Consider the following 23,503-nt stretch of genomic DNA (forward strand, 5'->3'; position numbering starts at 1 on the left):
CTCTCTCTCTCTCTCTCTCTCTCTCTCTCTCTCTCTCTTACTGAGATGAGATCATTTTCATGGACATTTATGTAATAAATTTATCATTAATATTTTCCAATAATAATACTATAAGTACAAAATTCATATCTGAGTATTTTAAATACAATAATCATTCCATTTCTCTCTTTTAAATACTGTAAGGACAACTCTCTCTCTCTCTCTCTCCACAAGATACTTGTCATACATTTGGTGTTTCTATTTCTTCCTTTTATCTCTCTCGCTCTCAGCAAAAGAATTGATAGACAGACGAACATAATTGCAGTCCTCTCTTTCTCTCTTCTCTGGAGAAATATATGTATTTATGGGAGGGGGAAAAAGTTGCCTACAGACGTTCATTCAATCTATTGAAAACCGTAAGGAGTTATTTCTCTCTCTCTCTCTCTCTCTCTCTCTCTCTCTCTTCTCTCTCTCTCGTATTTTAATGAAAATATACAGTAATTTGTGAATACACAGTGTTGCACATGAAAAAAGTAAATTAGTGATAATTTTAGAGATACGGCCCTAAGAAAAATTGCAAATTAGTAGTGAAATTTTCCCTGTGGACATGTTTTCAAGAACGTCGTTCCGGCTTACGACGATTTTCGGGTTACGACGCGTCTTAAGAACGGAACCCCCGTCGTAACCCGGGGACCGCCTGTATACTGTTATTGTCCATGTAAAAGGAAGTACAGTATGCAAAATGCATACTGCGTTCTGTATGTATTCCTTAATCTTAAGTAGGTTCCTCTTAAGCAATTATATACTGTACAGGTCCTTAATTTTGGAATATCTTAGTTTGACAAACCAGCTGGCATGGCAGTTAGACAAAAAAAAAAAAAAAAAGTGCCCCGTTTTGTATAAAGTTATCAGTCCAACATTTTACACAAACTGCATTATGTATTCTAAAAATAAATAAAAAACCTTTCATGAGCTTGAATTTTTGCTCTGAGTGGGACAGTTTAATCAACTTATATTTAGTAATGAAATTACTGTTGGGTAATAAGTATCTTCTTATTATGACCCCAATAATGAGAACAATTGGACTCGTCCATTCATGGATTTTTCTATGGGATGTATATACCCATTATTTGCAGAAAGTTTGCCTATTTCTAGTATTCTTCACTGAGAAATATTCATTTTTGTGACAAAGTGCACTTTTTGTGGTAATACTATTAAAATGCTCGGATATAAGCATTTTTAGAGTGTTTTTTTTGTGTGTTTTGACACTTAAATAGGCAGTTCTAAGGGTTTTTAGAGGGGTTTTAAGTAATTGCGGATTTTAGCTATTCGGGGGGGTCTACTGTACCATTTGCAGCTTTAGGAACATATACCATATGTCTGTTACTTCTCAACAGTGTTACATATGCTGTATTAGATGAACAATTGTTGTACATTTGATGATTTATCGCCTAGTATACATCATGTAAATTTATGCTAGGCTATATTGATAGTTAATAATACTGTAGTGAACCCCCATATTCGCAGGAGATTCGTACCAGAACCCCCTCGAGTAGCTAGAATCTGTGAATACTTAGAACCCCTATAAAAACTCTTAAAACTGCCTGTTTTGTTAGTTCAAACTCAAGAAACCCCCACTAAAAATGCTTAGACCTGGTTTTTTTTAATAGTTTTAGGACAATAAGTCCCTTTAATCATGAAATTGATATGAGATTTCAGTAATTCGTGCATATTTCTCATAGAAAAATATCGTGAATATGAGAGTTCACGAATAGCAGGGGTTGACTGTACTATATAGTTTATATGTTGCCAAGATACTTTGCTCAAAAAGTATTTTTACACAAGTAGAACGAATAGGCTTTTTACCATAGTATTCTGTGTAAAGTTTAACTCTATAAATTATCTTGACTCTACATGTTAAGATACTGTATTCCATACTCTAGATTTTAGGTACAGTATTCCACACACTAGATAATTTAGTGTGTGTTCCACTTTTAGAATACACTGTTTTATGCATTAAAACAATAGTGTAAGCTATGATTCACAAGTCAAGAATAATTTTTATATGTAAAATACTCTGAAAGGTATAATAAAATACTTATGCAATTGAAAATAGATGCCAAAAAATACCAGTAATGACCAATAAACTTTTGAAAATATGTAAATACAGCATTTAACTTGTAAACTCTGATGATCAAAATATTAAATATAATAAATTATATAATCTTTATTAATGTCTTACACATCATATGAAGGATTACACATCTACAAGCAACATTTTGAGGGACTCTTCTTCTATACTCAGACAATTTCTGGTCTTATCAGACCCATGGTTCCTTGAGTTCTCTGTGGATGATGCAGATTACAGTCTGCATTTCTGGGCCATTCAGCAGCTTGAACCTTCCATTTTGAATGTCAATTCAGCCTTTAAACAAGTACGACCTGAATATGTAGTGAAAAAATTTTTTTTAATAAAAAATGAATATTTTTTTTACATTTTTCTTTTCTTATCAAACTTGTAAACTAAAGTAGTTAACTACATTGAACATGTACAAGTCGGAAGCTTTGATTCATGTTTCAGCTGGACTCAATGAGGACTGTATAAGAGTGGGTTTGTAGGAAAAGACCAATTTTTTTCATGAAACATATAGTTTGCTATTCCTTCTTGACTGTTTTTTTATCTGCTCACTATTTGCATATCTGTGCTACATGCTGTGAAAGGCTTGATTAGTAAGTTAATGACCACATTGTGCCTGTTTCAGATGTATTTATGCATATGATTAATAATTGTAATGGTAGCAGTAATCAAAAAGAGATTGAGATTGGACAAAAATTGTTCAGAATTTTCTCTCTTCCCTGGCTACGTTAGTGCTGGGTTTTGCTAGTATTATATATGTGGAAATATATTGTGAATATTATTGTTCTGTTTTGTTTAAGTAACTTACCAAGTAATTACATAGCTAGGTATTTCCAAGTAGCAGTAGCTTAAATTTTAAAATCACGGCAGCGATTCTTTTGTTTCGGTGTAGGTCAGTACCCCGCCCATTACTGGGGGAATAGGTAAACAACTCTGCAAGGAAGCTCAATTTTATTTCTACCGGCTTCTGACGAAGGTCATGAGCTGTAGCTTTCTTTGAATTTGGATTTCGTCATTCACCAAGTTTCCAATATCTTCGGTAAAGAACTCTGATTCTATTGTCATTTCCATTTGACGTTTATTAACTAGTCAGGTGTAATTAACAGTACTTTGACCAGTTTAGGCAATACACGGTCAACTTCAGCAAAGTATGATTCCCATTCTGTTTGTGTTAGATGTAGGGGTCAAGTTTGCACTATGTATTGATTTAACTTGTAATGAGTGTATAGGCTGTGATGAAAAACAGTGGAGGGTGCTGTCTTCTTACCATTCAAAGTTAGAAAAAGATAGGAAGAGTAAGGCTACTGCTAGGTATGAAAGGTCTTTAGCTAGCCAGGAATCTTCCTCTGAAGTGCCTGTGATTTCTGTTTTGTCCCCCAAACCCAGTCTTTCCACTTTTCCACCTAATCCTGTTCCCAACGCCCATGCTTCTGATCCCAGTGCCATTGCCAGTCTCGAGCAAAGTTTGAACGTAAGTTTGAGCTGTTAGCTAACTCTATGGCTCAGCTAGATGAGTCAGTGCATATGCTTCTCGATAAAGAAAAAAGTAACATTAGTGGAGGAGCTGGCTGTCCGTCCTGCCAATTCTCTTATGTGAAGGTCCCTGACATACTCCCCCGTACTTGGGAGAAGTCATACTGTAGGCCTAAGGGAGGTTAGTGGGGTCTGGCCACGGACAGTCAGCCCCTCAGTTGCACCTGTAGGTGTTTCCCCAGGTAGCAAAAGACAGCCATTGGAAAGGCGTCATGAAACAGTGGTCATCATCTTTCATCAAGCTCAGATTCGTCGAGTCCGGAGAAACGGCACAGATGGCACAATACGTAGTGACTTTTCCAGACCATTGAAAAGGAGGTCTGCAGTGGACTGTCATTGTGTTTATCAGGTACTGCTTAAGAAGGTAAAGAAGGTTATACCTTCTTGTAGTTTCTGGGATAGCCCAGAGACATTTTCTTCGGATATTTATGATAAACTTCCGAAAGGAGACTTTTCCCGACCTGTAGCGAAACGTAAGCATCCGAGGTTGGTGCGTGCTGTGGTGCCAGTGCCGCCTTTGGCCCTTCAAGCTGTACCTGTTACAATTCCCGAGCAGCCTAGGACACCAGGGCGCAAATTGTCCCCTGCTGTGGCTTCTGTATGCACTGTTCCAATAGCCATGTCTCTGTTTCCGAGCGTATTTCGACTCAGGATCTCTCGTTGCCGCATGAGCACCCATCGGCGCCTGAGACTTTGACACATGGACATTCCGGGGCGCAGGAAGTCCCATTAGCACCAGAGCTCCCTTTTTGACCCGAACCAGTCGTTTCTTGGTGCGGATTCCACCCACGGCTCCTTGTATTTCGTCTTCTCCTTTGCGCTGACCTTCATTTGTTTCCTGTACCTTCTGCGGGAGAGGAAGAGATTGCTACAGAAGATTCTAAACTGCCATTGGCTTATGAAGCTCTTTTGTAGTTTTTCTTGAAAATTTATCCCAACTTTTTCAATCCAGCTACTCCTGCCCCTCCTGCTACAACTCTTCAGATGAGTGAAGTTTCTTTGGAGTCTCGTGATCTTCCTCAGTTACTGCTTTCTATTTCAACCAAGAAAGCTATGGGTGAGGTCAAAAGTTGGTTGGCAGAAAAGAGGGCATAAGTGAAAGCAGTCTTCTCTTTCCCTCCTTCTTGCTTGAATAAGAGAAGATACTCGTTATTATTCCACTGTGGAGTCTCCCTCTTTGGGTGTTTCTTCTTCCGCCCAATGGGACTATTGAGTTGTCTCGGAGATCGGCTTTCACAGCGGCAAAAATCAGGTTTTCTTTGGCTGAGATCGACCACCACCTCCTAAATCGTTTTAAGATTTTAGAAGTTATTAGTTTTATGGACTGGACTATTAGCTCCCTTGGTAAGAAAATTCAGGAAGCTTCTTCAGCAATTTCTCCATCGGTTTCTCCAACCTCTTAGAAGTTCTCTCATGCTTAGACAGAGGCATTAGTAATGGTTCCTGCCAAATTGCTTCTACCTTCACGATGTGCATTCTTAAGAAGCGCGAGTTATGGTGCTCCTTCATGGCTAAAGGAGGTACTTCAGTCTAAAAATCAGCTCTTCTGGTTCACGAATTCCTGTTTCCTCAGGATGTTGTTAGTGGGATTGCTTCTGATTTGCAGAAGTCAACCCAGGATTTGCTCTCCCAATCATCCAAACATTCCAGGGAGACTCCAGCTTTTGTCCCTGAGTCTACTTCTCCCTTGCAACAGTTACCCTTTCGTGGTGGCAAACAGAGGCAGCGATCCAAGTCAAGAGGAAATGTTCGCTTTCCATTCAAAACAATTAAGAAGTCTTCCTCCAAGCCCATCCCTAAGCAAAGAGAACAGTTTTTCTCATGCAGCAGTAGGTGCCATACTCCATCATTTCTGGCAAGAATGGAGCAGAAGAGGAGCAGAACAATGGGTGGTAGAGGTCCTGAGAGTGGGATACAGTACTCTATTCCATTCATTGACTATCCACCCTTAGTCAAGCAACAACCCATTGCGTTGACAGCGTACTCTTTCGGCTCGGAGAAGTATTCCGCTCTGGCTGATGAGGTGTCTGCTCTTCTTCTAAAGCAATCGAGAGAATGAAGGACCCACAGACTGAGGGTTTAATGAAGGACCCACAGACTGAGGGTTTTTACAACCGACTTTTTGTGGTTCCGAAGTCTTCAGGCGGCTGGAGGCCAGTCCTGGACGTAAGTGCACTGAATGTCTTTACCTTGAAGACAAAGTTCAAAATAGAGAAAAATTGCTCTATTCTTGCTTCCATCCACATAGGGGACTGGATGGTCTCCATAGACATACAAGACGTGCATTTCCATGTTCCCATTCATCCATACATGGTGAAGTACCTGAGATTTGTCTTCAAAGACCAAATCTTTTAGTTTCAGTCCCTATGCTTCGATCTGTCTATGGCTCCCCCCGTGTTCACTCACGTTCTGGCTCCTCTAGCGGGTTGGGTACATCTGATGGGGGTCAACATTGTCCTTTATCTGGATGATTGGCTTCTTCATTCTGCAACGGAACTAAGCTGCATGAGAGAGCTACAAAAGACATTGAAGCTGGCTCAGGAACTGTCTTCTAATCAGTCTGTCAAAATCCCAACTATGGAGTCCTGACTCAAAGATAGTGTATTTGGGAATGACTCTGGACTTCTTTTTCAGGCTTTTCCTCCTCGAAAAGAGTAGTCATGTTTTCACATAGTAGACAAGTTCCTATCTCTCCCAAAGTGCTCTGCCAGAAATTGGATGAGCCTGCTCGGAACTTCATCCTTCATCGACCAGTTCGTTTCACTGGGCAGACTTCATATGAGGATCCTTCAGTTTTACCTTCAGTCCCAGTAGAACAGGAAAAAGTTCTCAGACGACTTCGTGTTCCCGATTTCACTGGAAGTCAAACAACATCTGCTTTGGTGGAGATCAGAGAGAAGACTTTTGGAAGGAAAGTCACTTTCTCCTCTGAACCCATAGCTCAGCTTCTTTGTAGATGCATCCAACATAGGTTGGGGAGCACTGCTGGGCAACAGGGAAGTCTTAGGGATGTGGAACTCAGCTCAAAAGGCTTGGCACATCAACCTTAAAGTGCTGACTGCAACCAGTCTAGGTTTACAAGCTTTTGCTCCAGAAGTCTGAGGTCGGATAGTGGCAGTAAACTCAGACAACATAACAGCCCTCTTGTACATTGCCAAGCAAGGAGGGACCCCCTCTTTCTCTCTCTGCAAGGCAGCGAGAAACCTTCTCCTTTGGGCCCACTCAAATCACACAAAGATAGTGACAAGGTATGTGCTAGGCAGGATGAATGCTTTAGCAGACCAACTCAGTTGCAACAATCAGGTCATCCCTATAGAATGGACTCAGATCCAGTTATCTGCCTAGACCTTTGGAAGTTGTGGGGAAGACCAATGATCGACTTGTTTGCTGCCACCAAAAATCACTGGCATCCACAGTATTGCTCTCAGTGCCAGACCCAGCAGCATGGGCAGTGGATGCCATGCTTCTGGACTGGTCACACATGGATCTTCATGCCTTTCCACCCCTAGGAATGATCAGGGAGGTGTTACAAAAGTTTCAGTCACACGAGAATGTATCAGTGATCCTCATAGTTCCTTTCTGGTCTCTCAGAGAATGGTTTCTGGACCTGGTAAGTCTGTTAGCAGATTTTTCCAGATTACTCCCCCAAAGACAAAAACTGCTCAGACAACCAAACATGCTAAGGTTCCACTGAGGACTATCTACTCTGACTCTGACAGGATTCAAACTGTTGTCCGACTCCTCAGAGCAAAGGATTTTTCGAGAGTGGCTGCAGAGGCGATCTCGAAATGTAGAAAAAAGTCATCCTCCAACATCTACCAGTACAAGTGGAACATTTTCCGAGCTTGGTGCAGAAGAAATCAAGCCCCTTCTTCTCTAACATCTGTGACAGAGATCGCTGATTTTCTTCTGTGCCTAAGGACATCTAGAGGATTGTCTTCTTCTACAGTCAGAGGATATAAGGCTAAAGTAACCTCTGTATTTAGGCACAGAGGATTGGATTTGCCTTCAAATCAAGACTTATCAGACTTTATTAAGTCTTTTGAAACCTGCAAAGGTAAGGACATTCTGCAGGTATCATGGAATTTAGACATAGTCCTGAAATGGCTGTCTGGTCCTCCTTTTGAACCTCTAGCTTCTGCCTCACTCAGGAATTTGACTAGAAAGACACATTTCCTCATTGCTTCAGCCGCGGCCAGAAGAGTGAGAGAAATTCAAGCAATAGATAAAAGGGTTGGTTTCTCTAATGGAGATGCTTTAGTCTCGGTTACTTTAGGCTTCCTCACTAAGAACGAAAATCCTACGAAACCTTGGCCTCGTTCTTTTACTATCAAGAACTTGTCTAGTGTAATTGGCGTGGAAGATGAAGAGAGGACTCTCTGCCCAGTGAGAGCTCTGAAGTTTTACATTCACAGGACTGAAAACATTAGAGGACCTTCCAATAGCATGTGGAGCTCTGTTAAGGACCCCTCGCATTCTCTATCTAAGAACGCCCTTTCATTCTTTCTAAGAGACCTCATTTGGGATGCCCATTCTCAATTAGAGTGGAGGCTCTACCTGTTTTGAAGGTAAAGGCTCATAAGATTAGAGCAGTGGCAACATCTCTGGCCTTCAGATATAATATTTTGTAAGCTTCCATTCTCCAGTCCACATACTAGAAATGTAAGTCAGTCTTTGCGAATCATTATCTTGAAAAAGTAGAAACAATTTTCAATGATTGCAGTACCTTGGACCCGTTCGTGGTGGCTGGCATAGTAATGGGGGAAGAAGCATAGGAAGCATTCCTTCCTACCTTACTCTTCCCCTTGAAAACTAGTGTTGAGTCCTTGGGGAGTCTAGGGGTACTTGGTACTGGATACCCTCCAGAATCGTTGGTAGGGTGGTGGTTTTTAATATTTGGTGTAGGTAGTTTTGTTGGTATTCTGGCTTTTTGTTGTTCATGGTACTAAATCCTGGGCAGAGACAATGTCTGTGTTTTACTAGCGCTTGGTGAATTCCTCGCTGTAAGGCCCCCACCATGTAGTAGGTGACCCTGGTCTTAACGCCACACCTCTACTAAGTTGAGAGTAGCTGCGCCAGAGGCAGTTTTTTCTGCTATAATTCTCTTAATAGGTAAGGAAACAACAAGCAGTATGTTAATGCTGGCAAGATTTTTTTATTTGCATGCTTTTATCAATTACAATTGCAATAGTTGTTCATCCATGAATCCCAGCTCCTAAAACAATGTGGGAATCAGCTATGTAATTACTTAGTAAGTTACTTAAACAAAAATGATATTTTTATAATGAAATAATGTTTTGTTTATACTTACTAAGTAATTGCACAGAATGGGAGCCCACCCTCCTCCCCTCACATGGATGAAAAGGCATAAATAAAATTGAGCTTCTTTGCTGAGTTGTTTACTTATTTCCCCAGTAGTGGGCGGGTACCAACCTACACTGAAACAAAAGAATCGCTGCCATGATTTTCAAATTTTAGCTACCGGTACTTAGAAATACTTAGCTATGTACTTACTTGGTAAGAATAAACAAAACATTATTTTATAAGAATATAATTTTTTCATATTTGCCTGTACTTTGCAGATATCAGGACTATGTAATTTGCTGGTGTCAAATATTATAATGCCTTGTTGCACAACAACTTCAAAACTACAGCACATTATTCCTGGCACTGTGATCTGTAACTGTTGTGGCAATGCAGTCACTTATTCATGGTGCACACACAGTGTTCATCTCCAGACAGTTTGCCCACGTAATCACTGTATGGTCTGCTGTGCCTGTAAACCAACTCTTCATACCCACTGTCAGGTAATATTTTTTCAAATTTTTTTCGTGGTTATCATTAGCAGTCAAGACAAGGTATGTAGTATGTAATTATGTGCTGTGTTTGATGGCATATGCGATGCATGGGTGTATTGGACACTACTATTTGTTGGAGGGTTGACCACTAGTCATAAGGTTTGTTTGGTGCACAAGCAGCTGAACTATCGGTGTGGCGTAGCAGGACGAATTGGGCAGGTTGCTACATTCATTGCCTCTGTAAGCTATTATTCTGACAGTATCCATTTGCAAGTCACATTTTATAGTTGTATGTATTTAGAATTATAGTTTTTATTAAAACTTAGTTTTGGTTACTGTATCCAGTTATATTTCATGTATTATCATCATCATGTAGTGTTATGAAACAAGAACATAGTGATCATTGCCACTTTCATTGTGGTCATAGTGATAGACTGAAGTCATCAGGTGATTGAGTTGCAGACATCATCACTGCCAAGTGTTGCCAAATGATAGCGGAGTGATTATTAAGTACTACTGACATCCTCACAGCCACTGGCCGTGAAATGTTGTTCAGAGATGGAAATTTTTTTTTTATACAAAGCTGGGTTAGAAAATGCAGCTTCATGTCATTTATAAAGAGAGTACAGGCAGTCCCTGGTTATCGGCAGACTCGGTTAATGGCACATAACATACCTGACAGAGGGCCGTTAACTGAGACTTGCAACGTAAATCACCGAGTTTCGGTTAATGGCGGTTTTCGTTTATCAGCACCCCACCAGGAATGGAACCCCCGCCAATAACCAGGGGCTGCCTGTAAATATAAAACTAATTACAGGCAGTCCGCGGGTTACGATGGTCTCGGCTTACGGCGGTCTCGGCTTACGACATTCCGAGGTTACGGCGCTTTTCAATTATATTAATCAGAAATTATTTCCAGGGTTACAATGCCTACAACACTGATCTGGCACATGAAATATGACACCAAAAATGCAAAATAATCAGTATTTGAAGGTTTTTTGGATGAAAAATGCCATAAGAATGCAGTTTACATAATTTTCAATGCACCCAAAGTATAAAAGTAAGGTTTTCTTAGGATTTTTTATGATGTTCCGGCTTACGACGATTTTCGGCTTTTGACACATATCAAGAACGGAACCCCCGTCATAACCCAGGGACTGCCTGTAAAGGTAGGATTATACTAGTATCAGTTGCAGTAATACCTCAATCTTATGCAATTCGAGTTGTGCGAACTCACAATACAGTCATGGTTATGTTAGGTATTGAATGGTCCAAATTGTTGTATTTCATTGTTTATTGGTCAATTTAGCTTTATTATAAAATTTACTGTGGTGTTTTTGGAACGAATTAGGCAATTTACATGTAAAATGTAGTTCTAGATATGAAAAAATCAGGTTACGAAGGCCGCTTCGGAATGGATCAATTTCGTAACCTGAGGCACTAGTACTGTATAGTAACCCCCCCTTAACAGTGAAATATAATAATTACGTACTGAATTTCCCCACAAAATTCATAAACAAAAAGAAGTGTGGCAACTTGTGCCTTGTTTTGTTAATGCGCAGGAAATATCTAGTTGTTTAAATTCATCGTCAAATCTCTACCACAATTAACAAAAAGTTAATCTTGTAATAGAACAGATTTAGGATTCAATAATTAAACAATTAAATGGATAGTGATCCATAATGTATAGGCAGTCCGCGGCTTATGAAGGGGGTTCCGTTCTTGAGATGCGCTGTAAGCCGAAATTGTCATAAGCCGTAAAATCGTCAAAAATCCTAAGAAAACCTTACTTTTAATGCTTTGGATGTATGTATTAAAAACTATGTAAATTTTTATCGCATTTTTCATGAAAAATAACCTTCAAATGATTATTTTGCATTTTTGGAGTCATATTTCTTCCGCCAAATTGGCGCCGTAGCCCTGGAATGTGTTGTAAACATGGAAATAATCTCTGGCGAATATAATTGAAAAGTATCATAACCTTGGAACGTCGTAAGCAGAACTCATCATAAGCCGGGGACTGCCTTTACTCACCACTTCATTTAGTCATGATTTTTAGGGACAGGACTGAGGAAGTGTCTGATTGTTGTTTGCAAGATCTCCTTCCTCATAGATCTCTGCATCTTGTAGTAGGGAGCCATTGCACTTTTTATGAGCCTCTTGATCTTGAGAGATCTCTCGAGTGAAGGATCGATCTCGAAAATTCTATCGGTGACATTCCATGTCATTCTTAACACTTCTCCAATCATCTCCAGTGTTAGTGTTGGTGGCTCATTAAATTCTTTGTTGTCATCGTCTTTAATTTTCTCCTACTTGCGGACAAATTATTCTAGTTTGTTATCTGAAGGGTTCATTTGAATGACCTAAAAATTCGTCTTGCACCTCATCAGGGCCTAAATTATCAAATCCCTCACCACCAACTTCCTGAGCCATCTCTCCAGCATGAATTCATGCACTTCATAGATAATTCATCATGGGCTTCTTTAATGAAAGCAATACAGTTGGCTATGTTAAATTTCCTCCATATATCCCTAACACTGATATTGCAATACACCCCCTGAACACCTGAATAAGCCCTGGTCACTTACCAGCCCGAACCCTTAATTTATTAAAAATTTACCAAATCTTTGGTTAAAATAAACGATCAGTGTTGCCAATCTCCTGGCAAACACCCTCGTTACCTAGTTACCAGCCCACCGCTGGTAGCCCTGCCTCACGGGCCGGTCACACCTGCCCTCTCACGTCAATCACTTATCGTTCGCGGTGGAGTACAGATGTATCCACAGCTAACTCTTTTTTGGTCTTGCCCAGCCTTCATTTGCACCTTTGAATTGATTAAATTTGGTGACAAATTACGCATCCCTTTGGATTACGGTTTGAATTGCTCTTTATACCTTGTCATTAGACATGGATTCGGCAAAGGAAGAAACAACACAGGCTATGACAACGACATCAACTACTGCATCCTCGGCCACGACATCACAGAAAATGACGAGCGGAAGTTCAGCGACGTATCGTCTTTGCCAACAATGCAAGAAAAGAATGAGTACCCTAAGACACGACAGTCATTCCTTATGTGTAAATTGTAGGCCTGTTCAATGTAATGTAAAGACCAGATGTGTGGAATGTCAGGAGTGGTCTTTGGACCAGATGTTAGGGTATCTCAAACATAGGAAAGGTCTCGTATCAAGAAGTAAGCGTAGGCAGGAAGAGACTGACGTAGACCAAGATAGAGATTTAGAGACAGTGCTCTTTAAGAAACTTGAGAGTAGGCTGACATCGAGTATGACGTCTCTGTTTACTGATTTTATGTCAAGGTTAAGTGAAGATAGATCGAGCAATAGGGATACTGAAATTACTAATCATTCTTTTTCAGCTCCCCTGCCTGTTCCAGAGACAGCCCTAACGGGTGCTGGGGGTTATGGGGATCCGCAAGCCCACAGGGCAGGATCCGCCGTCCCCCCTGGCGCGGAGCAAGCAGAGTTAGCAGCAGTTTCCCCTTTAATCACTAACAAAGATGGTAAGTCTAAATCAGAATTAGGAGACAAAGTGACAGATAGGGAGATAGCACCAGGTGTGGAGGGAAAGATCTCTTTAGCCTTAGAAGAAAGACCAGAAGCAAAGATGCCCAGGGTTCTTTCTGTGCTCGATCCAGCGGATTGTATTTTTCCCTCTGGTCAATTATCCCGGGAAAAAACTAATAAAGGTATTGGTAAGAATGTAATTCAGTCCTCGTCTACTAACAAATTCGTAGAGTAGATTCCTTCTTCTTCTCGAGTTCCGTTCGGTCCGGGGGTTAATCCCAGTCCTTCGGGTAGGTTAGATCAAGGGCTAAATATAGCAGAGTACAATGCTAATTTTCTCGGGTTATCACAAGGGTATAGAACTCTAGTTAGGCAGTGTTTTCTGATGAACTACAGTGACATCAGAAATCACGTGCTTAAGAATTTTCCTGAATTTGAAGATGATCTTAGTTTTGACTTTTAAGGTGGAGATTTTTCAATTTACTGGCTCTCTTTAAAGAAGATGAATGAGGGATGTAGCCCTTCTGAATCTATGTTTCAGCTTCCTTCGTCTCTCCTCCTTCCTTCTTCTTCTTCCTTTTCTGTTACTTCTTCGGAACTGCTATCTGCTATGCCGTCTGGATCAGTAGGGGTTTCTATTTCTCCTTCCTCTATGTTTCCTATTTCTGAGGGTTCTTCGACTTTTTTCAATTTCTTTCCTAGTAGTCGGTGGGAGTATCTGATTCCGGTATTCCTTGCTCGGATAGTGCCAGTGGTCAGGGGATTTGGTCGGATAGTACGGACAATGTATCTGTTAGGATGTATCCTTACTCTTCAGTCGTTCCTAAGACGGATACGACAAGATCGGCAGGGTTTGGGGGTTCTTTGAGCTCACTTCGCACAACTCGAGAGTCAGGTTGGAATATTGTATTGACTGACAGTAACATGGCTAGCTCTTTGGCAAGGGGTGGTAGGAGCATGAACGTTGGTTTTTCGTCAGGGCAAAGAGACAGCACTGACAGCGTAGGTTTTCGTCACCCACCGTGCGGAGGTTCATTGGGTTCAGATATCCTTCCGGATTTAGGTGTTGCTTCTCTTGGTAACATTCACCATTTAATCTCTAAGGCTTCGGTAGACGTAAGTTCTCGGGGTACATTAGCTATGACGCAAGGCAGAGTGGATCGGGTACTTAAGGTGCCATGTATTGCAGTTAGGAGTAGCGGAGTGACAGTAGCTGTGGGATGGTCAACACTCCAGGTAGGTAATATGACTAATGTACAGGCAGGAAACATACAAACACAGGTAGCAGGGGCAAGGACAGGAAATGTAGAAGGGGTAAGGACAGGAGAATTTTTAGGTGTTCAGGGTGCTTGGCCGGAAGTATCTGGCAACCAGCGGGTGGGCGGAGCGAGCGCGACTGTTGCGTCATCGAGACAGGACACGAGTAATATGACGATGCCGAGTTTGTCTGCATTCGGTAACACTGCACCTGACTAGTCATTGGGACAGTAGCTCACCTGAGCAGTTGACAACACTGCCGTCTTGGCAAAGTGTTGATGCGCCTCGTCATCCACCTTTGCCTCTTGACGATATTTCTGGCTGGCGGAGGGAGGGGGTTGGTATAAGTGGTGAAGGGTTGAATTTATCGGTAGGTTTAGGAGATGTACAGTCTGCTTCTATGACAGGGCGAGCTCGGCCTTCGGACGTAATCCAAGAAGACGAGTTGAATGAAGACACAGCTGCTGTTGAGGATCTTTCGAGTCAAGTGCGTGACAGCAAATACAGCAGGATGATTCATTTCATCCAGGATATTTTCCCGCAGGCAAAGGGAGAGGATCAACCATTGCAACAGAGTCATTCAGTTTTTGAGGAATTATATTCTACTAAACCTCCCGTAGTGTACTCTTCTAACAAACTTCTTGGTTCGGGAGAGTCGAACAAGCTCTGAAAGAGGCGGACAAGGGACTAGCTTCAGTGGTAGGACTTAATAGGCAGGACACGGCTCTCCTTCCTCCAAGGAAGCCGTTGTATGGAGTATCTGGGAACCTTTCGTCGGGGATTCGGGTTCCTCTCAATGAATCTATTGAGGGGTTAATTCCTAGATCTCTGGCTTCATCTAGACTGGTTAATGTATTTAGGAATCAGACTGAGGCCTTGTCACACACAATGTGGACTCTGTCTGGCTTGATGAGGTTCTTGAAGAAGGATGGTTTTGTTCCCTCAGACCCTGGACTGTTTGATAACCTCATCACTTCAGTTTCCATGGGCCTGGCACATCAGGCAAATTGTGTGGCAAGGTGTACTACATTCATTGGTAAGGAAAGGCGAGACCTTTACCTTAGTCAATTGCCCCCGCATTTCCCGGATCTACACAAAAGGATTTTGTCCCGTTCTCCAATAACATTGACTAGTTCGTTATTTAATGAACAAGAAGTGACCAATATGATGAATTTTGTATCATCAACCTCAACGGTGGAGTCGCAACAGGCATTGATCAGAGTAGCAGTGCAAGGATCTAGATCTCCAAAAGGAACAAGGATGTCATCTCCAGGCAAGCGGCGATCAAATTCTCGTTCTCCTTCTAGGTCTCCAAAGAAGGTTAGATTCGCGAAGAGGTCGGCTCATCGACTTCCTCGAAGGCAGGAGCTTCGAGGAAGAATTTTCGCAAATAGGAGACATCACTCTCGGGAATACCAGTAGGGGGTTGCCTCTCTCAGTTCATCGTCCACTGGAGAGAGTACAATGCAGACAGTTGGGTATTGGAGGTGTTGGAGAAGGGGTACAAGATTCCTCTTTGTTCGGTTCCTCCTCTCTCACAAAGACACCGATTCGTCTGCACAGTTATGCTCCTTCATCCATCAGGGGTATAGCTTTAGAAGAAAAGATTCAGGCTCTAATTCGAAAAGGGGCAATAGAGCCTGTACCCCCAACCCCAGGGTTTTACAGTCAAATTTTCGTCACAAAGAAGGCGTCAGGGTCTTGGAGACCCATTATAGACCTATCAGAGCTCAACAAGAGAGTGAAATGTACAAAATTCCACATGGAAACCGTGGCTTCAGTGCTGAGGTCGGTTCAAAGAAACGATTGGATGGTGACGGTGGACCTCAAGGATGCGTATCTCCAGATTCCAATTCATCAGGAATCGAGGAGGCTCCTTCGTTTCTCGGGTCCACTGGGTACCTTTCAGTTCAAGGTACTTTGCTTCAGGCTGACCACGGCTCCTCAGGTGTTCACGAGAGTGATGTCTCCAGTTTCAAAAATAATGCACAGTCAAGGTTTTCGGATGAGAAGATACCTGGACGACTGGCTAATTCAAGCGAACTCCAGGAAAGAAGCAGTAAGAGCGACAAGCTTTTTGCTGGATTTATGTGTGAAGTTGGGTTTAAGGATAAACGAGGACAAGAGCGATCTTGTGCCTTCACAGGAGAAGACTTATTTAGGGATGAGGATTCAGACGCCTCTTTGAAGGCTTTCCCGACTTCAGAGAGGGTCGAGATGTTACTAAGGCAACTGGAGGAGTTCAGGTCGACAAGGGAGCAACCAGTTTCGGAATGGCTAAGTCTCCTGGGGAGAATGTCTTCTCTCTCCCTTCTAGTTCCTCGGTCTCATCTTCGGATGCGCTCCTTGCAGGCATGTCTCAGGAAATGCTGGGTCTTTCGGGACAGGAGCGCAGTGATCAGCTGGGACGATTCTTGCCGAGAGGATCTTCGGTGGTGGTCAGAAGAACATCATCTGACCACTGGCGTAGGGTTAGACCTTCCGATTCCGGACGTTCATCTGTTCACATATGCCTCAGATCAGGGTTGGGGAGCAATCCTGGAGGGAGCTCAGGCCAAGGGCCTTTGGAGGGATTCGGATCTGAGAGAGTCCATAAATTTCAGGGAACTCAGGGCGGTAGAGGAGGCATTATGCACCTTCGAGGAACAGGTGTTAAACCTTACAGTGGCCTTGTTTTCAGACAACTCCACAGCATTAGCATACCTGAAGAAGGAAGGAGGTACAAGATCCTGCAATCTGAACGAAGTGGCACAGAGAATTTTAAGGTGGTGCAAGACACACATTGTAAAGATTTTACCACAATTCATCGCAGGCAAAAGGAATGTGGTGGCAGATGCCTTGAGCAGATCAAGGGAAGTTCTGGGGGCAGAATGGACCTTGGTTCAGGAGGAAGTAGACCTTCTTTTAAACAGATGACCTGCAACGATAGATCTTTTTGCCATGAGTCGGAACCACCGACTACCGGTTTACTTTTCACCGGTGATGGATCCTATGTCAGCGGGAACAGACGCGATGTTACAGTCATGGGACAGGATGCAGGTGTATGCGTTCCCTCCTTTCGGCATGTTGGATCAGGTACTGAGGAAACTCGGGGACTGTTCAAACACTCAGATGACCCTAATCGCCCCTTTCTGGCCTCAAAGATCTTGGTTCCCGGATCTTCTACAAATGCTAATAATGCCCCCAGTAGTTCTTCCTCACAGAAAGGACCTTTTAGGACAACTACTTTTTCATCGGTTCCACCAAAACCTTCGAGTGCTAAGGCTGTCTGCATGGAGACTATCCAGCGAGCAGCAAGAGAAGCGGGTTTTTCACGAGGAGTGGCTAGACAGCTTACTCTCTGTCTAAGAAATTCCACAAGAAGACTATACCAAGTACAGTGGGCCATGTATAGAAGTTGGTGCAGGTCGCAGGGACATACTATTTCCAGTCCTACAATTCCGAAAATAGCGGAATTCTTGCTCCTCCTTAGACAAAGGAAGAACCTCTCGTACTCGTCAATTGCAGGGTATAGAGCTATGCTTAGTAGCACTTTTCGTTTCCATCTACCTGAAATATCTTCTAGCAGAGTGATTTATGATTTGTTGAGGTCTTTCAAGATCGAGAGGCCAAGGACCCCATCTCACGCACCTCCCTGGAATCTTTCAGTAGTCTTAGGTTTGCTGGCTTCTTCAGATTTTGAGCCTTGGGAAAGTTTAACGCTGAAAGAGCTGACGAAAAAGGTCCTCTTTCTAGTAGCGTTAGCAACAGCAAGAAGAATAGGGGAACTTCAAGCCATTGCCAGAGATATTTCGTGGGTTGGAGAGGATCTGTTCCTGTCTTACCTTCCCGAATTCCGAGCAAAGACAGAGTCAGAGTCTAATCCTTTTCCCAGGTCATTTAGAGTAACAGCGTTGACCGACTTCGTGGGAGGAGACGAGGAAGAGTTGCGGTTATGTCCGGTGAGAGCATTGAGGGCTTATGTGAATAAGACGAAGAAACTGAAACCCAGACCCAGAACCTTATTCGTTTCCCCCAAAAATCCCTCTAGGTCGATCGCCAAAAACGCAATCAGCTTTTTCCTCAGGGAACTCATTCGACAAGCAATAACTAAAGGCTCAACCGGTTCAGATAGTACAGGGTTGACAGGGGTCAGAGCTCATAGCATTAGAGGGATGGCAACTTCGGCAGTCTTCTTAAGAAATTTTTCAGTATCGGCGATTCTGCAGGCAGCGACTGGGAAGTCAGTTTCGGTTTTCACTTCTTTCTACTTGAAGGATGTTCAGTTTCGGTCCGACGAAGGGTTTTCTTTAGGTCCATTCGTGGCAGTGGGAGCAGTTATAGGGGATAGCCGTTAGTTAATACGAGTCAGTGATCAGAATTAGTATTAGAGTAGGGAGCAAATATTAGGGATATGTAGGAGGTATTCATGATAGGACATATCACGAAAGGATATCAAGTATTAGGACAGATAGGAAAGAACAGGTCTGGGTCTATCTGAGGGTATTCTTCCACTTAACAGGCATAGAACAGACAGGCAGGTACAACACTACAGGAGAGGACAGCACTATGAACGAAGACACCGTCGCGGACACACCGATGGACAGACACCACAACGTTTTTGGATTTCTCCTCCGTACAGGAGAGTCCTAAGGCCACATGGGAGGTCTTCAGTTTCCCTCCATACATGAGAGGCCGAGAGCCACATGGGAGGTCTTCAGATTCCCTCCATACATGAGAGGCCTAGAGCCACATGGGAGGTCTTCAGTTTTCCTCTACTCAGGTGAGGCACATAGCCAGCTGAGAGGAAACAGGTTTGTATCTCTCCCGCACTCAATGAGTTTTGACCTTTAGAGTAGAGGTGCAGGGAGTCTTTCCTTCCACACATGGGAGGCCTAGATGGTCACACATGGGAGATTAGTTTGGACGAGTGACAAATGAACTTGAGACTGACTCGGGTACTCGTCTCCAAATGCATTCTGGTAAAGAAAATCAGTCGGGTGAGTGCTTAATATATTGATTGACAACTGGTACAGTGGAGGGCCAGGCAGATTTGATTCCCCACCTCCAAATTAATGTTGTTAATCGGGCTTATTCAGGTGTTCAGGGGGTGTATTGCAATATGAAGTTTTTATTGTAAAACATATTGTAATACCTACCTGAACACCTGAATTATTCCCACCCTCCTCCCCTCTCATACAGAGTTATTGAGTTATGATTGACGTGAGAGGGCAGGTGTGACCGGCCCATGAGGCAGGGCTACCAGCGGTGGGCTGGTAACTAGGTAACGAGGGTGTTTGCCAGGAGATTGGCAACACTGATCGTTTATTTTAACCAAAGATTTGGTAAATTTTTAATAAATGAGGGTTCGGGCTGGTAAGTGACCAGGGCTTATTCAGGTGTTCAGATAGGTATTACAATATTAGTTTTACAATAAAAACTTCATTTCACTTTATTCAAGAGACTCCCTAAGCATTGTGAATGTTTTCTCAGTGTATTTAGCCTTAGATACAGCAATTAGGATAAAACACCGTTTGGACTGGCCAACTCACCAACTATCATGGCTGGCCACCCTCCGAAAAAGTACTTTTAACACGTCCTGACACTGCAGATGGTCATCAGTCACAAGTTGTTGTTGGTGAGAGAAGGAGCTAAAGACCTCTACTCCAAAGTTACTAATTAAGGCCATATTTTAAGATTTAAACAAGGGTAATGAAAAGGGTGGCCAACGCAGGCCCACAACACCAAAACGCTTTCAAAATTTTTACTTACGATTAAAAAACTTTAGAAGATTGACGCCATCTTGGTGTTTGCTGAGTCGCTTGTGTCAACAAACTTCCCATTTCCTGTGCTAAATCCACACACCACTTGTATCCATAGATGCTGGGGCACTTTCATCACAGCAATCATAAAACGGTCTCTTGCCACGACGTTTTTAAGGAAACTATGGTTTTGGTAGAAGATGACGACGAAGCGTGCACTAGATAATTATTTAAGTAAATAGTAAAACATCAATATTTTACATATTTATGATGATTAATTTGAAAATATTCGTTTTTGAAAAAGTAACTCGATTCCTGACTCAAATTTAAGTAATTATTTTTCGGAATTAGAACGTTTTTTTAAGTCCTGTAATATGGTGTCATGACATCTTGACTTTTGTACCAATTGTAAATGAATCGCTATATACTCAACTTTCTTGCAGAACAGTTTACCAGTTATTCATACAGATTGTTATCAGCTATTCATGTAATTGTTATAATCGTATGCACATATATATCTGTATTATTTACTTTTTGGATATATGAAGATGTTTTACTGCCAGATTACCGCCGTAGTGTGACGCAATCGCTTTCGCTCCCTGGGCCTCTTGTCTGTTTTCACACCATAATGGGGCCGAATTTGCAATGACCAGAAAGTCGTTAAAAGAGGAAAGTTAGCATTGAGGGGCATATGTTTTGATTGAGAAAAATACAAATTTATACAATAGCTAGCTTGTATAAAATACTGATTACAAAAAACTTGATTTACAACTAAGCAGCATACCTACTATGGGTTTCAGAGACAGTACAAGCACGTTTTTTGGCAATATTTCTGTAACGAACACTCGTATCAGAATGAGATTTTGCTATAGTGTATTACACCCTGTGCCGTAATTTATAAGGGTATTGTGACATGAATCACTAATCATAAAGAATAATGACACTTGTCCTTGTACCAAGAGACAAAAACTCCATTATCCAGAAATGGATACGAACACAGGAGTAAAAAGCTCCACCTACCCTCTCCCCCCACCTCCACTGCCACCCCTGTCCTTCTTCCTTCCTTCACCTTCCCTTCTCTCTCTCTGAAAGTTGCTTCAGTTTAAACTTATTTTCTATGATTTTTCCATTAATCCCTCTAATAATAGTTTACATTGGTGTATATATCTAAAGATTCACTCAGTTGTTACCTGACTATTGCCTGATATATTTATACACTGTTGCCAATTGGTATGTGTTCACCCTCCAAACTGGGTATAAGACTTACACAAAACGTGGAAATTAGCGAAATTAGCCTATGTATTGGAAGTATATATACATAATTATTAAAGCAATTTTATCATTATTGCATTACTATGACAACTAGAATTCATGGAAACAGTTTATAATAATGCATTGGCATATGTGTGAAGCTCCACTAATGTGGCAACGGTGATTTTGCCATTCATAGCAGGCAAACATTACAGGTTACATTTATTTCTGGCATACAGTTATTAAAAAAAATCAAAATACTAATATAGGCTTAAATCAATGAAAAGCGCTAGAAAAAGAAAATTATAATCCTCTAATCCGTCTTCTGCTCCGCGATGGTTTTTGGCAGCCAGATGTATGACGAGGTTAGAAACATTGGATTGTATCTGCTTTAGAAATATCTGTAATTTTTCGGGGTGATTTGGTTGCAAAAAAGGGATAATAGACATGAATTAAATAAACATTTTGAAGTAACAAAGTAAAGTTAAACTAAATAGTGAGTAAAGTAAACAATTAAGGGAATAATGCTTTGCATCTCATAAACAGTGTCGTCGTCTGCTGCTCGTAACTGTGTTCGTGGAGTGAGCGCTTAGGAACCAGGAACAGCAACGTGGTTCAAGTGCAATTTGGAGTGGATTAAGACCAATAATGTGTATAATTACAATTAAATAAGCACTGTGGAGTTTCAGTTGTGATAGCAGTAAGGATAAAACCACCGATTACAAGGTAAAAATGAATGCAGTTCAAACCATGACCCCGGGAATAACAAGTTTCATACTTTCACTAATATAGGCAACAAAATGTTGTTTTATTGTGCTGATTACAACTGTAATCTTGAGTAAGATCAATAAACGTTACATATATACACTAACATTCTTCAAATGAGTGCTAGGAAGGCTGGGAGAGAAGGTGGATTGTCCGTGGTTAGGCTGGCCAGCCTGACGATAGCCACCATATTGGATTTTAAAACTGCCTTTAAAACATATTTTACAAAGAGCGTCACATGCTTATTTTAGTTCGTATGGGGCTTTCATATATCACTTTATGTTGATGAAACTTCAATCTTTTGAATGGTATGCTTCAAGTTGTAATTGTATTCGTGTTTCACCAATTAAATATCGAGTGAATAAGACCCGGCCAGCGTGATGATGATGGATCATCCGTGATTGTTTACCCTACTCGCTGATCCATCGGTTTTAATATAGAGGTGGTGTTTTTAGGAAGGAATGCAACTTCAACGTTAGGGTGACCAATCTTGATGTTTTCCTGGTGGCCTGGGCAATTAACTTTGATGAGCAATACTTTGAAGTCTATTCTTTTATCAGACAGATATTTTTCCACCTCCCATACAAAGCAATTGTGAAACCAGTCATTAAACAGTGTGACTGCCATCCATGCTTCTTTATTAGATCGGTAAAACACTGGCAGCATGTTCATGTCTATTTTTCAAAGCACGCGGGCCTTTGGAACAGTACAACAGCATGGGTTTAATCATATGACCAGCTGCATTGCCACACAATAACACACACTCAACCTTTAGATGCTTTGAAACCTGGAGCACTTTTTTTCTTCCTTATAAATAAATGTTCTCTTGGGCATTTCTTTCCACCATACACCAGTCTCAACTGCATTGAAAACTTACTCAGGCCAACTTTTTAAATGGAGTTACAGTAACTTTTAACTTTAATTTCATTTAAAAATTAGCTTAATACTAATATAAAGACAATTCTCTCTCTCTCTCTCTCTCTCTCTCTCTCTCTCTCTCTCTCTCTCTCAGTTAGTGGTAGATGAGTTCTAATTGATCTGTTTATACCTTTACTGTCTATAACTGTAAATGTACTGCCCTAAAGCATAGACACATAACTAAGAGTTATATTAGTCCAAATAAAAAAAAGCACTGCTTATTCACGAAAAGGTATTTCCGAAAAAAGATTAAGAGACAGAATAAAGAATTTCTTAAAAGTGATTGAGAAGACTTCTAAAAATAGATTGGTCAGTCAGAAGAGGGAGAGAAAAGGTGAAATACGTTGAAGTATGTATCTTCATACACCTATATTTTTTACCAAACATTTATTTCCTTTTAAGGGTAATGTATTAAGCTAACTTTTAAATGAAATTACATTAACTTTAATTTCATTTAAAAGTTTGTTATTATTTTTATAAAGGATTAGTTTATCTAGACCTCTTGAGCCTTATACTAAAGGGATTTTGACGAAGGAAAAATCTATTTCTTGGGGAAGACCTGTGTCACCCGGTGAAATGTTCCTGTAGCACACATTTCTA

At 41.4% G+C, this 23,503-nt stretch overlaps 1 protein-coding gene across 5 annotated transcripts in view; it reads left to right on the forward strand.

The window, feature by feature from the left end:
* Nucleotides 1–23,503, forward strand: part of LOC135197086 (uncharacterized) — a 230,264-nt gene that overhangs the window by 201,355 nt on the left and 5,406 nt on the right. For all 5 annotated transcript variants that reach the window (XM_064224039.1, XM_064224036.1, XM_064224041.1 and 2 more), the window contains one exon: nt 9,232–9,456. In XM_064224039.1, the coding sequence (XP_064080109.1) occupies nt 9,232–9,456 (225 nt within the window). The remainder of the gene's footprint in view (nt 1–9,231; nt 9,457–23,503) is intronic.

The sequence above is a fragment of the Macrobrachium nipponense genome, chromosome 18 (assembly GCF_015104395.2).
Source record: "Macrobrachium nipponense isolate FS-2020 chromosome 18, ASM1510439v2, whole genome shotgun sequence".
Lineage (NCBI taxonomy): Eukaryota > Metazoa > Arthropoda > Malacostraca > Decapoda > Palaemonidae > Macrobrachium > Macrobrachium nipponense.